The sequence below is a fragment of the Fringilla coelebs genome (assembly GCF_963513975.1).
Source record: "Fringilla coelebs genome assembly, chromosome: 9".
NCBI classification, from domain to species: Eukaryota; Metazoa; Chordata; class Aves; order Passeriformes; family Fringillidae; genus Fringilla; species Fringilla coelebs.
Genome location: NC_140067.1, coordinates 8,327,807 through 8,344,371, shown reverse-complemented (window position 1 = coordinate 8,344,371; position 16,565 = coordinate 8,327,807). Strand labels below are relative to the sequence as shown.

Below are 16,565 nucleotides of genomic sequence, written 5' to 3'. Positions count from 1 at the left end.
GGGGCCAGGGCTTCTCCCTCTGTGTGTAAAATGACATGAGATCAGGGCCTGGGACTATAAACACTTAAAGCAGTTGTGTCTTCATAGCCCATTGTCCATGAGATGTCCCTTCCTCTGCTAGATCTGATCTCAGGTGCAGGCAGCTCCAGATCCAGCCATACTGCTGTGTACTTTCAGTTCTTAAGAATAAAAGCAAAACAAGCCCCCAAACAAACAAAACATCCCACAAAAACAAACAAAAGCCCCCCAACAAACAAGTGGGAGATAGTGAGTGATAAATAAGGGCTGTTTAATATGATTGAGAAAAGCTGTTCCTCTTTCACACTCCATAACCCTTTTTCCTCCCAAACCCATTCTTGCCAAAGCAGAATACCTTAAAATCCTTGCATCAACATGAAAATCTCACCAGCTAATGTTGGCAAAGCTGAAGGTTTCCATCTCCCCCAGGTGGGTAACTTTCTTTGTGCAGTCTGGAGTGATCTTTAGTGACTCCCTTCTTGGATATCTGTCCTGCTGCCCTCTCCAGTGAGAGGAAAAGTCAGATCCTCTGGCTGAAATTAACCACCTCCATTCAGACACTTGCTTGATTTAAACGTGCGCTTCAGGAGAAATATGAATTTTCCATTCTTTTTCTCTTGGCTCTCACAAGGTGAATGAATGGTCCCAGCTGTGCCTTTCATTTGCTCTCCTCCCTGAAGATCTGTGTCTGGAGAAAGGCACCCTTCACCCTTTTTCACCTGCTCGCTGTCCTCCAGCCAGCACCAATATTCCTGTTATCCTCATTTGGCAGAGTGGAATCTGAGGCAGTTAGCTGAAACAGCCCTGGTCCCTGTCAGATCAGGACTGGACCCACGATTCCCTGCCTGAGCCCTGGAGAGTGGAAGAAGAGCCACAAATATCTGCAGGAAAAATAAAGCACAAACAAAACCACATGCAGGCACAAGAAGGGGAATGAGCAATGGTGGGAGATAACTTGGATGGTGAATTTAAAACCACTAGCAAATGCTTAAAGGAAAGGGCTGAAGACTCTTCTCCAAAAGGCTGGATGGCTTTTTAGTTCAAAAAAGGAAGGTAGAAGGATGATAGGACCCAGTCAAGCTCACCTGCTTGCCCCTGTGTAAAAAACCTTTCATTATGCTCTGCTCTTGGAAATACTTCCACACAAGTTGCAAAGTTGAAGACTTTGAGTTTTACTCCAGCGGGTCATATGAAGGGATCTGCCACTGCATTCACGGTACTTTTCCATCTGTGTCCCCAGGACATGGACACATGGCTGTGCCTAAGGCTGTGAGCTGCTTATAAAAGTTCCCCCTGGCTTCTCCAGCCCACCCTTAAGCAGTGGCTTCCTTCCCTGCTCTGGGCCAGGGGCTCCTTGGGCAGGCATGTGGCTTAGAGGTGACTCTCAGGAGCAGTGGGTGAGCAGAGTTTTTTGGTGCTGCTCAAGCAGCCAGCAGCCCCTCAATCCTGGTAGCAGCGTATGCCGAGGATGAGAGGCTGCAATTCTGCCCAGCCAACTCGCTCTGGAGAGGTTTTCCTGAAGCCCAGTACGTTCCAGAATTCCAGTAGGGAATTCTGAAACTGGTGTCTTCCTTCAGCTTCATACTCTCTGCAGTGATAAAGAGATCCTTATTTTCCCTGTCTATCTCCAAAGTGCCATCCCTGTCCCGTGTCCTTCACCCACACTCTGGGCAGCCCTGAGCTCTGCAGGCCATTTCCCTTCCTCCTGCGGAAAAGAAAAAACCCTTCTCCCAGTATTTTCTTACCTAAGAGGTCTTACCAAGATGCAAAATAGCTAAACCGACGGGCTTGGTTTCGGAGAGAGCCGCTGGCTCTTGCCGCCGCTGAGTTGGGGCCACCTCTGAGCGCTTTTCACAGGAGAAAAAGACAACGAAATCCAAGCGCAGGAGGGGTTGCGGAGGGAGGTTACCTGCTCTACTGCTGGGGGCTGGCAGCGGCGCCAAAGTCGCTCCGGGCCGGCCGTCGGGACTCGTTTTGTTTGGTTTTTCTCCTGGGAGGAAGCACCAGTTCCGAGCAGAGCGAAGCGCCGCGGAGAAGGGCCGGGACGAGAGGCGGCCGCAGCGCTGGCCCCGGGACCCCCGGGGGAGGGACCGCTCGGGGGCACGGCTATGGAAGGAACCCCAGGAGAGGCTGGGGGATTTAGTCCTGGGAGTCGGGACCCCTCCCCGGGGGCCTCCTCCTCCCGCCGGGGGAGAGGGGCCGGGCGGGCCGGCACCGCACGCCCCTCCGGGGGGGCGACCGCCCTATATATTGCCAAGCGGCTCGGGACCGACCTCTCCATCGCAAGGAGCTGCCGCCGAGCCTGTCCCCCTCCCCTTCCCCTCCCTCTCCCCTTCCCCTTCCCTCGGGGGGGCTCTTTCTCCCGCCGCTCCCCCCCATCCTCCGAGGAGGAGGAAGGCGAGGGCCGTATATGAACGCGGCCGGCTTCCCCTGCCTGCGAGGCATGTGCACGCTGCCGGCGCCCAGCCCCGCGGCCGCGGCCAGCCCCGGCTCACCCGGGCCGCCGCGGGGGTCTCCGCAGGCGCCGCCGGTGAAGCCGGAGCCGCGGGGCGCTGGGAGCAGCCCGGCCCCGCCGCCGCCGCCCGAGGAGCCGCCGCCCCCCGCCGGGGGCCGCCGGAGGAAGCGGCCGGTGCAGCGGGGCAAGCCCCCGTACTCCTACATCGCCCTCATCGCCATGGCCATCGCCAACGCCGCCGAGAGGAAGCTCACCTTGGGGGGCATCTACAAGTTCATCACCGAGCGTTTTCCCTTCTACCGGGAGAACCCAAAGAAGTGGCAGAACAGCATCCGCCACAACCTCACCCTCAACGACTGCTTCGTCAAGATCCCCCGGGAGCCCGGACATCCCGGCAAGGGCAACTACTGGACACTGGATCCGGCCGCAGAGGACATGTTCGACAACGGCAGCTTCCTGCGCCGGAGGAAGCGCTTCAAGCGCACCGACATCACCACCTACCCCGGCTACATGCAGAACTCCAGCGCCTTCACGCCCCCGCCCGCCGGCCGCCCCACGGCACCCACGGCGCCCTACCCCAATGCCCTCTGCTCGCCCGGTTACGGCCCCCAGCTCTCCAGCAGCGTCTTCCACCCCTACGCGGCCGGGGCAGCCCCGCCGGCTCAGCATCCCAGGATGTTCAGCATCGACAGCCTCATCAGCGGGCAGCAGGCCCTGCAGCCCTCGCCGCCCTCCGAGCTGGGCCACCCGTCGCTGGGCTTGCCCGGAGCCGAGCTGGCTCCTGCCTGCTCTGCCGGCAGCTCCGAGCCCCCCTGCTTCCAGGCACAGCCTGTCAGCCCCGGCTTGCTGGGCCGGGCCGGCCCCAACTCCCTGGCGTACCCCTACGCCGCCTCGCCCCCGCACCTGCCCGTGGCCCAGGGCAGCTACTCGCCCAGCAGCCCGCAGCTCTACGGGGCTCCCAACAGACTGGCCCTGCCGGCCATGCGGCCCCCGGCCTGCGCCGAGCACGGCGAGCAGCTCCTGGGGCTCTCCGCCTCGCCCCTCGGCCAGTTCGGCTCCAGCAACACGTACATGAGGCAGCCCAACTTCCCCGCCGGCCTGGAGCGCTACATGTGACGGGGCTGAGCGCCCCGGACATCCCCGGGCTCCCACGAGCGGCTCTGGACAAACGGACTTCTCCCTCCCGTCGGGGGTCCCGGCCCCCCGGCTGTGAGCGGACACACGCGTGTGGGAGGACTCAGTTCCTCTCCCTCTCTCTCTCTCAGCTTATTCTGAAGCGGAGGCAAGGTGATATCTGTTTGTCTGCTCCGTTCCTTCCCGGATAAGGTGTTCTGTGGCTCTGCCAAGCAGAGCTTCCCACGCTTGTCCTTGTGCCCAGCCTGGCCCCGGGGATGCCACCTGCAGCATCGCACCCCAGGGCAGCCCCAGGGCCGGCAGGAGCGCACTCAGGAGGTGGGTGCGTGGTGTAACATGCAGGAACTCTCTCAAATGGGCTTTTTCCTCTCTTCCCTGAATGTCTCCCGTGTAACTGGAGTGAAAGTTATCAAAAAAGCCCCCAAACCACTAAACAAGTTCACTGGATTTTAAATGAATATTTAAGATGTTTATAATTTACTTTCCCTGTAGGAAAAGAAACCCCAACTCAACTACTTCTTTTTACTGTTTTTAAAAATTACATTTATTGTTAGAAAGGACTTTTTTAAAATAAAGCTTTTTCTTCCAACATGACCAGTGCTGATGTTCCCCTGGCTCTGGACGGATCTTGGCAAGAGGAAATTATAGTTTTGTGACTGGTGGGAGATGGATTCGTGCTGCTGTTGTGACACTGCCACATCTTACATTTTTAGTGACGCTTCTTAAAGCTCCCTCTTTTATTAAGATTTTCTTAAAACCAAATGGTAATTCCTACAAGTCTTGCCCACGCAGCCCTTACTTGACTTGGTAGTTTCCCATTTGCATAAAGAGAATGTGTCTTCCTTCCAAGGAATCCCTTGCAGGTGAAATTCTGATTTAACCCATCAAATTAGGAGATCACAGTTTTTCTGCCTAGCAACAAAATCAATTAAAATTCTAACCTGTCTACTGGCTGGGCTGCTGCTATTTATTTGCAGGACTTCCAGCCAGACCACCTGACAAGGTTTGAAGGGAGAACTCTCCATCCCCAGATCTACATTTTTTAGAAATTTAAACATCTTTTGGGTAAAAGTGCCAAGGTAGGATTTCTCTCCTTTTTTTCAAAGGTGTCTTCTGAAGTAGGGCAGTTTTCTGTAGTCCCTATGGCATTCTCCTCTCTAAGGAGCTGGAAATCATCTGGTCTTTGGTGTAAAACAGCATCTCATTCCCCAGCTGCTGGGCAGGAACAAAAGCTGGTGTGCTGGCAGGTACCCATGGAAATAGCTTTTGTCCACAGCTTGGGACCTTGTGGCTTCTCATTCTTTCATCCTATGTGCTCCACAGAAACAGAGTGGGTTTAGTATGAGAGTGGAGGGAAGAAAATGCTTTTTCCTTCTTGGTTTCCTTAAAATTTGGCCTCCATCTGTCTCTAAAAACTGTCCTGCTCTCTTCAGCTGAGTTGCTGCGTGCTATCTCCTCTGTGGTCCATCCAGCTTCACCCTTTCAGCTTTCACCCTGGTCCCAGCAGCAGCTTCTGTGTTTTTCCCCGGGCAATAACCCTGCTCAGAAAGGGCATTGTGAAAGAATTTAGCCCTTGAAATACTTTGGCTCTCTCCACACAATATCTATAGTCAGACATCTTCTGTCTAATGGAAATTTGCAACGTGCCATGCCTGTCTGTGACAAATTGTCTGCAGAGATCACCTAGGGGGCTGCTGAAATAATCACTTGCAAGGACAGTCAGCAGAAAGGACATTTGTCATAGCTCACATTCATTCCCAGGGCCCGATCCTGCAATGTTTTGCTAACAAAAGAACTTTTGAAATCTTGCCTAAGTACCCAGGGTGTTGGAGCCAGACATGTGCCACAAGCACTGGGTCTGGTGGCTGCTGGGGCTGTGACTCCACTGGGTTTGCACCCTGAGCAGGAGGGCTGCTGAGGCAGGGGAGAACCAGGTACTGACCTGAAATAAAACCAATATTGGCCGTAGGGGTGGGCAGGGGATGCTGTGGTTCTGCCTGGGTGGGATGCCCTGGGAAGAGCTGGCCAAGCCGCGACAACTCAGACCAAGCTGAGCTGGCTCGTCCTGTCACCTTGGAGATAGCAGGGAAGGGCTGGAAAGGGCTTTCCAAGTTCCTGGTGTCCCTGAGGGTTAACCCAGGTGCTGGTGGAGCCATGAGGGCTGGGCTGAAGGGGGCTGGGCTGTGACTTGCTCCTGTCGCCCAGCTGACTGTGCCCTCCTGCTATGGGGCTTTCTGGGCAGTGGCATCCAGCTCCACATTCAGAGATGTGTCTGCAGGAGGTCCACCCCACCCCTGTGCTGTGCAAGAGGGGGAATCTTCAGCCAAGGTGGCTCTGGTGTGAATGAGTCCCCACAGTGACTGACTCCCCAAAAACCTGGCTTGGAGAGAGCAGATGACCCCATCCTGGTGTGTTGGGACAGCCCCTGGTGGGCAGCATTGGGTCGCACATCTTCCCTGGAATATCCCTGTGTGCCAGACAGCCCAGAGCCCCCTGCAAACACCAATAACCCACCCTCACCGTGGGCCTTTCACTGCCAAACAGCTGGAAGACAGAGGGAACAAACCCCTTTTCTTCTTTTTCCTGTAGATATTAATCCTCACATGCACAAAACTCTGGCAACTTGTATTGTGATTGTCATTAAACTAATGCCTTAAGAGTGTCTTCTTGGTTAAGTTAATGTATCCCAACGAGGCTTTTAAGCCTCCATTTCAAAGCTTTGTTTACAGTTAGGGTGAATCTAGCAAATGAGTAGGATTAAGGTGTCATGTAAAGCATGAGCCTTGCTGGGACAGAGTAGTTTTAAGCTTTGTAAAGTTTATACCTGAGCTCTTCATCTGTTTTAGTGTCTCTTCGTGTTCCCCGTTTAGTGAATACGAGGGATTTGAGTGAAACAGGAGTAATTGTCACTCAGATTTCAGTGGTGAAATCAAGTCTCCTTGGAAATCCTCCCCTCTTTATTTAGGGAGTTAAGGGAATATTATGTAATGACAGTTGTAACAATCTTGAGCTCACACAAAAGACAGAAGGTTTTTTTTTCACAAAAATCTTTCTGTGCTTTCTGAGATTGTGGAAAGAATGCCATACCTCAGGGTGATGGCAAGAGGTACTCTGGACTTCCCCGTGGTGGGGGAGAGCCCTGTCCCCAGCCTGTGAGACGCTCATGGGGGAGGTGGAATCCATCCCGAGCACCAAAGAGATTTAGTGTTGATCTCGACTATCTTCCCTGACTTCTTAGGGAATAACTCCTTGCAAATCAGGCTGATTTCAGATAACCCAGGCTGCACGTTCAGAAACACTCAGCAAAAATGTGCTGCCACTTTGAGAAGATGTTTGTTTTTGCCTGGGAAACTCTGGCTATGCAGGGAGGACAGACTGAGCTGCCGTGTCTGTCTGTGTACAACAGCATTCTGCACGTTTCATGCTTGTACCACCTTCCTGCTGCTTCCAACAAGTTCAAACAAGCAGCAAGAAATGCTCTTTCCAGATTATATTCCCAAGACATAAGTAGTGTTTTCCACCCTGTTACAAACAAACACAGCACTAGCTGGAATTTTAGTTGAAATACGTTTCCTGAAGAACTTATCAGTCCCTCTGGTAGTGTTAGGTTTTTTCTGGATGCTGCCAGCTGTTCACTGACAGTCTCAGCGCTGGAAATGTTACACCATAACTTGCTTGTTATTCTATGCAATACTTGGCCCTTTGCAAATACACAGCTTGAAGACATTCAGTGGTGTTTCTTGGAGGTCAAGACTGAGCTGGTAAAGTCAGTCAGTGATGAAGAGATGGGCAGTGGGTGCAGTGGGACCGGCTGAGTTTGGCTTTGCCAGGTGATAATGAGATTTTAACGAATTAGCATCTGGGAGTCAGCACCGCCCAAGCTCCGAGCTACGTCTCGGGGTGTCGGGGGTCGACCACCACTTCTGCTGTGTTATGCTTAGATCCTTTACATTCGGAGAGTTCCTACAAGGACAGGAGCAGGTGATGGAGCCGCTGTGTTTATACAGGGCAAGAGCAACGCCGCGCCGCCCTCCGCCGCTTCGCTCCAGGGCTGTAACGCCGGGGCGGGGGGCGGCAGGGGGACACGGCCCCGAGTGACAGCCGGCGTGCTCGGGCCAACACTGACCTCCAGCGGAAAGCCCTGGGAAGCCGCTCCCGGCTCCCGGGGGTGCTCAGCACGTACCGGCAGCATCCCCGCCTCGGAGGTGCTGTTCGCGGCTGCCGGGGATCAGGACATCGGGAGTTTTGGGGTGCGGTGGGATGAGACACAGTGGAGTTTGCTCGGGGAGGGCTGGATACAACCTCCGGGCTTAAAACACACTTGCTCACTCTTGGGAGGTCTCAAAGGGAGAGGGTTTCTCTGGCTATACCTTCTTTTACCCTTTTCCTAAGCCATCGCTGAGCACAGGATACAGGACTGGGCTGTGTTGGCTGTCCCCTGTAGCAGCTCTTCTCCCTAGAGTGAAAACAGGGAAAGGAGTGGAAGCACGGCGAGAATCTGCGTCCTTGATGGAAGGGGAGGGGTTGGTGATGACAGATCACTCCTCTGCAGCAGCCAGTCTCATTGGCAGCCTGACTTTGTGTTTGAAATGTGCTGCACGATGGTTGAATGGCAGAGCTGGGGGCTGGCCTGGCTCTTAACAGCACCCAAAGTGCCAGGCAAAGCAGCAGAGCCTGAGCGTTGGCAGCACAACACCTACAAGCTCCTGGGAGAGATCTGGGATGAAGTCATTTCACAGCCTTTGTACTGTGGTTGCTGAAGTGGTTCCACTGCAGCAGTTGGGTTTATGAATAAAATGAATTAACTGTGCCATGCCAGCACCAGCAAGCAGCTCTGGCTTGTGGCAGCTCAGGGTGTTGCATGGAGAAAAGGTGCACCTGGGAAAAGTTCATTTTCCTTTTGCATCAGCACTGCTGAGCCAAAGGCTGCAGGGTGTGACCTCTGCAGAGAATGGGCCCGATGGTCTCAGACATTTTGGGTGCTTTCCATCTGCACCAGAGTCATCTCATCTTGGTTTTAAAACTCTCCTGCTAATCAGGTGTTGGAAACCAAATTTAATGTGTAGACCCATTTTCAGGGAGTTTCAAGAGATCTAATCTGTCTGGAGAAAATGGACTTCAAAAAGCACAAAATTTTCCAAGCTCACTGACCTCCCTGGCTCTTTGCTCAGAGCAGCCCATGGGTTTCAGAAAGGAATTAGTTCACCTGTGCAGGTCAGGCCAACCCAGGTTTGTTTGTACCCTTTTCAGATATTCTCTGCTTGAAAGACAGGAGTCTGAGTAAAGCTAAGGGAACTCTGCTGTGCCTCATTATTTTCAGTTTCAGAAAGATGCTTATATGGAGCTGTAACTCCCCCCTGAGAGCATCCCATCCAGCACTCCTCTCTAACAGAAATGTGTTTACCCATGAGAAAACAGGAGCTGCCCAAGCCAATCTCATTGTCCAGAGCCTTCACCCTCAAGAAATCACAAGTTTTGCCATCCCAAAAACACAACTAGGAGGGACCATTTTCTTGCCAGACCCCAAACTCATCCCAGCAGAGCTCGGTGTTCCCTAGAGGTGGCCAAACCGGCCGCTTGGTCAAGATGCTCCCTTCAGGTCTCCATGGAAGCGATGGGAGCCGGGTGTGGTTTCGCCTCCTGCACCGTGGGCAGCACCCACGAGGTGGCAACCAGGTGACAGCCAGGCCAGGCCCTGTGTCCCACCCTGCCCGGACCCCACCAGCCGCAGGCCCTCTCCAAGCTGCGTTTGCTCCTGCCTGGTTACTTATTGTTAGGTTTTCCACAGTGTTGGTTTAAGCACGTATCCATCCTCCCCCGGCTCCAAGCCCTTTCTTTCCAGGCTGTCTGCTGCTTGGATTCTCCCCAGCTGATGCTCACCCTCTAAGTATAATTGCAATACAAAGTAGTTTCAGAATAGCGTGCAATAGTGGCTAATTATTTGGAACAATTATACATAACAAAGACAGAGCCAAGCAGCAAGAGGGCTTAATTGTCTGGCCAAGCATGAAATAGCACAGGATTATCGCTCACAGGGGGAGGGGAGGCAACAGAGGAGAATTGCCCCATAGAATAGGCAAGAATCCAGCCTGCTCTGGAAGACAAAGTTTATTGAAGAACTTGAAAATTCCCCGTTGAAGCATCTTCTGAGATGGCAGAGAAGACATGAAAAGGATAATGACCCAGAATATGGGCTTAAGGCACAAATCCCTCCACTGACAGACTCCAGGCCTGCAGGCTCTTAAGAACATGCTTAAATTTTAAGCACATGAATAGTCCCCTTTGACGGCTCACGTGCTTAGAGTTAAGCTCAGGCATAAGTGTTTGTAGGATTGGAGCCCAGATTTTTATTGCAGCTAGGCTCTTCTCAGTAATGACAGGAAATAGGAGATGTAGAAAGTGCACGAGCTCCCAGGGCAGTGCCATGAAACCCTTGGCTCCATGAGAGTGACAAGAACCTGCAGTGAGCCACGGACACATCCACACCTTCCCTCCCTGCCATGGAGCTGGGGGAGAAAACAACAACTGTGTAGTGGTGAGAGCAGCATCTCCAAGTCATGAATGGAGCCTGAGAGTCCACAGGTGAGAAGGTGTGGTGGTTTCAAAATGGAAAAAGAGGACCATTAAAACCTAAAAAGTGCTGCTGGAGTTCAGCCTTACTTGAGAGCATCAGAGAGCAACATGTTGGAGAGCTTCTGAGATAGTGTGGAAAATGAGAATAGTTTTCAGTAAAAGTGATGAAAATATATATTTAAAATCCTGTAGAATATGAGCAAATGAATGCAATAGCAGCTTCTCTCCAAACAATCCCTGCTGAAGCATGCACCTGCTTTTTCTGCAGAATAAGGTTTCTCTCATGTGAGATCTTTCCTGCTCTTTCTCTGTCTCTGAAGGTTTTGGTTTTTGCAAGGCTTCCCATTTTTGCAAGACAGCTGCCTGCTGGGGAGTAGCACTTGTCCCTCTGCTTGAACCTAGATCACTGTTTTTCAATTGTCTTTGGGGCTGCAAGAGTTTGTTTTTATTAGTGGGACAACAGCCTCGTGCTGGTGACTGCAGATGTGCTGTAGTGGAGGAGGTAGAAAAAGAGAAAGGTGAGGGATACAGATGCTGTGAGGTTCAGTGGGCTGACTGAGCACAGGAGCTGTGGATGCTCCATGTCCCAGACCTACAGCCATCCCTGAAGCTTTGGGTGAGGGTGCCCGTGCCAGCAGCAGCCTGTGAGAGCAGCCCAGACTCGGGAAGCAGCCGTGGAGGAGATTTTTCTTTGGGAAAAATGAGTGGACACGTGGATCTGCCCCACGGGAGGCCAGGCCCCCCTCCCCACTGTGGGCTGTGCTCTGCACACCCCTGTCAGCTCCCCAAGGGCTCCACAGGGATGTGCTGTACAGGGAGGGAGCTGCTGCCGGAGGAGGTGGCCGCACCGCTGCCTCCCTCGGTGCACCTGGAGCCTCAGCTGTGCCTTGGCCATCGTCACCGGGGGCCAGCCGCTCTGGCAGCCACTGGAGGGCATTATCTGGTCCATCCTGCCTCCTCATCCGGCCCTGTGTGCTCCTCCCCGCCTTTCCCAGGCACCGACAGAAACCCCCGCATCGCCTTTTCCTCCTTTGCCCGTGCAGGGCAGGGAAGGGGGCACTGGGCAGCTGACAGCACCTCTGGGCAAGGGTCAGACCAGCTGGTGCCAGCGTGGGCTGGGATGTCCCTCGAGCACCCAGGACCTTCCCAAAGCACCCCGATGCCTCAGTGCATCACTAGCCTGCCACAACGTGCCTCTGCAGCAGCTCAGAGCAGCAGGGCTCGGGTGGAGGATTTTCTCTGAAGCCAGAGGTTAATTATGCTTTATTGGATAATTTTCAGCTGCCAGTGCTGGCAATGAAAGGGATTTCCTCTAGATGGCACGCTTATCTCTGCACTGGAGGGAAGCCCACCAGCCTGCATCCCCGCAGGACCCCGGCCATGTATTTTCAGGGAACGTTTAACTTATGTCCTCTTATATCACAATTTGAATGCTCAATAGCTAGACTATATAAAAGCCTGGAAAATGGTAATAAGAAAAGGCATTTCATATTGAGCACTGCTGGGATCCAGTTAGCTGGGTGATGCTAAATATCCATCTTGAAGAAATCATAGAAATTTCCAAGTAACATAAAACCAGATGTGAAACATCAGCCTTCCCTTCATCAGCCCTCAGTGTTGCTTCTTCCATCTGAGTGATCCATTTTCCTCTTCCCAGTAAGAGTAAGCAGCAGTTTACCTGCAGTAAATGCAAGAAGTAGGGATGTGTGTGTCTGTGAAGCCTCAACACCCCCAGAGTGGCTGGATTGATTTTAATCTGTGTCTTGATAGGTTTCCCCTCTCTTGCCCCTGTGCAGCTCAGGGTAGCAAATTCTTCCAGTGGTTTGAAGAAAGGAACTGAAGTTCAGACCCAGATGGAGCTGAGATTCATCCTTCTGTGTATGTTCAGCCACAGTATTAAAGGGGTGCAGTTTAATAATTTTTCCACCTGACAATCCTTTACTAAATAAGGGGAGAGGGTTCAGGGCTTTGGTTCTGCCTCTGCTTCTCTACATGCATGAGATGCCTCACATCTCTTCCCATAATTTAGGCTGGAGTTGTTTCTCTCTGTTTATTCAACTCCTTCCCAAGATGGGAACAGGGAAAAGGAGCCCTGTGCTATATTTCTGTGCAATCTTATATAAGGTAAAGAGGCAAAATATATTTATGAAGCACTTTGCAAGGCAACTCCATAGATATCAGCATGTTCATGCAGGGCTGGTTTTCAGAAGGATACAGATGGACCAGGATCTGATTCCCAGCTGGAGATTTCTGGATACTTCCACAAAGATTCCTATCCTCAGCCTTTTTTCCACATGGGAAAAAAAAAAAAAAAGAAAAAGAATCATAATTTTAAAAAGCTAAAACCTTTTGATACTGATCAAACTATATTCCAGTAATTTTCCACCTTCTCTGTCATTCCCTTCTTTGAAGGCCCTCCCTGTATTGCTTCTGGCACCCAAGTTGAAGGTCCTCAACTGGCACTTTGGCAGAAGTGGACTTTTGTGATCTCAGTGGCTGAGGTGGGCATGGGCTGCTGAAATGCTGAATGCAGAAAACTCAGCATCAGGGATTTCCTGGACAAGTTGGGCATGATCAGATGCTAACATGGAAAACCTGGATTCAGAAACCTCATCATAAGTTTCTAAATCCTTGTGGGTCTGGCCATTTGTTCAGGTTCTTGCACTGGTGCACCCACTTTTGGAAAATCTGATTCCCTCCCACATATATTTCTCACCTCCCAAAAAACCCCTGAAAATCCTTCCTTCTATTTTCAGGGGATTTTGGAAAGAATGAAGTGATTTAGCAGGCTTGTTTTCACAGGGATATTTTTCCTTGTGTGGTAGGCACAGTTACCAGGCTGTTCTATACACATTGCCATGTGCCAGAGCATAATTGCCTTCCACATGCATTGGCCTTTGGCTAATGTGTTTTTTATGGCAACCAGGAGAGCTGACTTTGGTGAGTCTCAAAAGTGCACCTGGTGGTTTATGGCTTGAAAATGCTGTGTTCCTCTGAGTCATCTAAGTGTGTGTATATCTCTTTTCATGTCAGATTGATGAAGAATGGTATGAAAAAAGGGTTTAGAGCAAGCAGTTGTGGGTTAAGCTGTGTATGAGCTTGCCTAGTGGGCTCCAAACCCCCATGGGATGGGATTAGTTAAGAAGAGAGAGCAGGGGGCAAAATTTTGGAACAGCAAGCTCAAAACAAAGGTCCTAAAGTCAGATCATAGCTCTTAAATGAAGGTGTTATTACCACGTTTCCCACTCGTTTGAGGAACAGAAAAGACAGGGATAATTGTGTCCCCAAGTTTCATGGGGGCTCAGCCCTGCAAAGAGGGTTCCTGGGAAAAGCCTTCATTGAAATCCAGGGCTTTTTTGGTGTGCATTTTGGGATACCTACATTTGAAAAGTCAAATCAACAAATCCGAGCTGTCCAACATCTGAACGCTGCAGGGGATGGATATTAGCACTTGGCTCCGGGGGTTTTCAATCTGGGAATTTCACGTATCTCTCACTATCTGTCACCACCATTCCCACTGACCTCCCTGGGCTGGGAGCTCGTGGTGTGCAGGCTGCAAACTGATCTTTGCAGCTGGGAGCTGACAGTGAGGGGCTGGAAAAAGGGCTGAACTGCAGGAAGCACTGAAGGTCTGAGCCTTGGATATGGAAAGAAGAGAAATAATATCGAAGGAAATCACCTAAGTGGAAAAAGAGCCCCCTGGGGCAGCCCAGGCAGCAGCAGGTCCGTCTTGTTCATGTTTTCAGAGAAGTTAGAGGTCAGCCAAGCTTGATAACGAGGTAATAAAGAAAAATCCATCACTGAGCCTTGGGGGACTTGTGGATGCTGTTCTCATCAGAATAAACGAATTTAGATGCTGCTCGGCAGAAGCAACAAGAACGATTATGGATCACAAACCCAACAGATCATCTGGAAGGGTGTGGGAGCAACGTCGCCTGGGCTGGAGCTGAACTTTCCACAATTCCCAAGGGCTTCGCCTCCCGGGGCTTTGCCCCGCTAAATCCCCGCGCCGGGAGATGCTCTTTGGGTGGGCACGGCCGGAGCCAGGGCAGGAGCAGCGATCGCACCCTGTGCTGCTCCGGGCTTCGCGTTCTGCCCTCCCACTGCAGCCCCACCAAATAACGCCCTGGGCGGACGGTCAGGGCAACAGTTTTCCCCTGTCAGGTTTAAAAAAAAAAAACCAAAAAAAACCCAAAAAACCCAAAACCAAAACAAACAAACAAACAAGCAAACAAAAAAAAAAAAAAAAAAACAAAGAAAAAAAAAAGTGCCTGGTCGTTGTGGCCAGTTTTGCAGCTTTGAGGATCTCCGACCCGGGCGGAGACACCGGGACACCCAGGGGGAAAACCTCGGCCGTGGGGATCCACCTGCTGAAGCCGTCAGCAGGGCATCAAACACCGACCTCACACGCGCGGATCAAACACCTCATTAAGGCAGGCGGGAAAGACAATGAAAATCAATTTAAAGGAGAAAAAAAAATCATAATGATTGGTTGATGGCCTTTATTTTTCTTCCCTACTTTTGAGACTTTTTGGAGACTCTCTCCACTCCAGCAGCACTCATCCCCACGCACGTTTGATTCCGCAATTTAACGTGAAATGTAAAGCAGAGTTGGGTTCAAACGGGAAGCGAGGCTGTCTGTAAGGAAGTACTGCAGGGAGGAGAGCAGAAAAATTAAAAATCTGCCCAAGGAAAAATGCTTCTCTCTCAGCCTCGCATGAGCGTGGCTTAGCGGGGCGATGACAAAGCAATCTTTTCGTGTAGATCAATAGGGTTTTTCTTTCGGGAGACCGCATCATTTCTTACCCCGGCGCACATGAAAACGCTCCGATCGCTCCGTGTGTGGAAGCACGGCCGGGAGTGCGCGTGTGAGCGAGTGTGTATGTGCGTGTGAGCGTGTGTGCACCGTGCCTGGGATCCGAGCATCTGGTTTGTTTCAGTCCAGGGTTTCCTTTTTCTAAATCATCTCGGCACGGGTGTAGTTTAGGTACTTTTTCTCGTTTTGATTTGTTTCTGCAGCCGATCTTGCGTGGCAAAGTCGAGGCTGAGACCGACTCGGCGAACAGAAGCCGTTCGGAGACAGAGAGAGCGGGATTCATTCACTGTCGTTCCATTGTGGATCATCCCCCACTTAAACGGGGACCATACTGTGCCTTGAAACGGGCAGAAATCGCGTCGGTGCCGGCTGACCGGGACGCGCTGCCTCTCGAGCTGCGGCGCTCGGGGTGCGCGATGCTGAGCGGCAGAGCCAGGTCCAGGCGGGAGCAGGACAAGGCACCGGCCGCATCCCATCAGCAGCGCCTCGGATCAACCCTTCTCTCCTCCCCCGTACATTTCCCACCTCATCGGGGTCCCCATGACCATAACTATAGCAGCAAGGGGCTCCGCCCGAGTTCTGCGTTGCCGGGGGCTTTCCCCGAGGTCTGCCCACCTCTGCAGACAGGGGGAGAGCCGGCAGCCGGGGCAGGGCAGGGTGGGCAGGCAGCAGACACCCACATCTGTTTCACTTCGAGCCGTGCGGGACCAGCCTGCGGACGGAGCGATTGGGAGGCAGCTGCCCCACGACCGGGGGGCGCGGGGGGCGGCCGAGCATCTTCTCCCGCGGAGCATCCCCCGGGCGGTGTCCCCTGCCCCCGGCCGCTCGCAGCGCGTCACTTTGCTGCCCCCCCAGCCCTCCCCTTCGCCGCCCTGCAGAGGCACAAGGCGCAGCTCCCGGCGGTTCCTCGCTGCCATGAAATGCACCGAGTGGAAATTCAATCGCCCCGTTGTGTGTGTGGTCGAAATCTCTGGCAGCTGCTTCGGAATTTTTTATGACACTTTCGTTTATGTAGGGGAGGCATAACTATTATTTTACTTAATAAAAATGGAAAGCGGCTCGGGTCTTTTCCCTCTCCGCTCTCTTCCATTTGTTCTTCCCATCGCTTTTCCACCGGGCTGATGAACGGAGAGTTTAAACAATGTTGGTAGTAAAGATGCGGCATCTTTGAGGCATTTCTCCGTGTTAGACAATTATATATACTTCTATATATGAAAAATAGTATATCGGGAAAGAAAAAAAATCTAGATATAGTTGAATATATATCTATATATATATATATATATATACACGCTAAGTTATGAGAGGGAGATATATGCGTATGTGTTGTGAACACAAGTTAGGAACATCTAAGAAGTATAAAAGTGAAAGCTCATGAAATCTCCCCCAAAGCTGAGACGCACTCGCGGGACAGACTTCCCACCTTCCCGAGAAACTCTCAGCACGTTTTGCCCTCTACTCTTCCTCTCCGATCGAGAAATTCTTCCCGATGTCCGCGCTGGCGGCGAGGAAGGAGGATGCGACCGACCCCGCGCAGATGCTCCGGCTCTGAAATCGCTGCTTGCACTG

At 52.1% G+C, this 16,565-nt stretch overlaps 1 protein-coding gene across 1 annotated transcript; it reads left to right on the top strand.

Moving 5' to 3' along the window:
- Positions 1-2,428: 2,428 nt before the first annotated feature.
- On the top strand, positions 2,429-3,589 carry FOXE3 (forkhead box E3; the record flags this gene model as incomplete). Its single annotated transcript, XM_084211325.1, has 1 exon — positions 2,429-3,589. One exon carries the CDS (start codon positions 2,429-2,431, stop codon positions 3,587-3,589), a length of 1,161 nt encoding a protein of 386 aa, XP_084067451.1.
- Between the last annotated feature and the right edge of the window lie 12,976 nt (positions 3,590-16,565).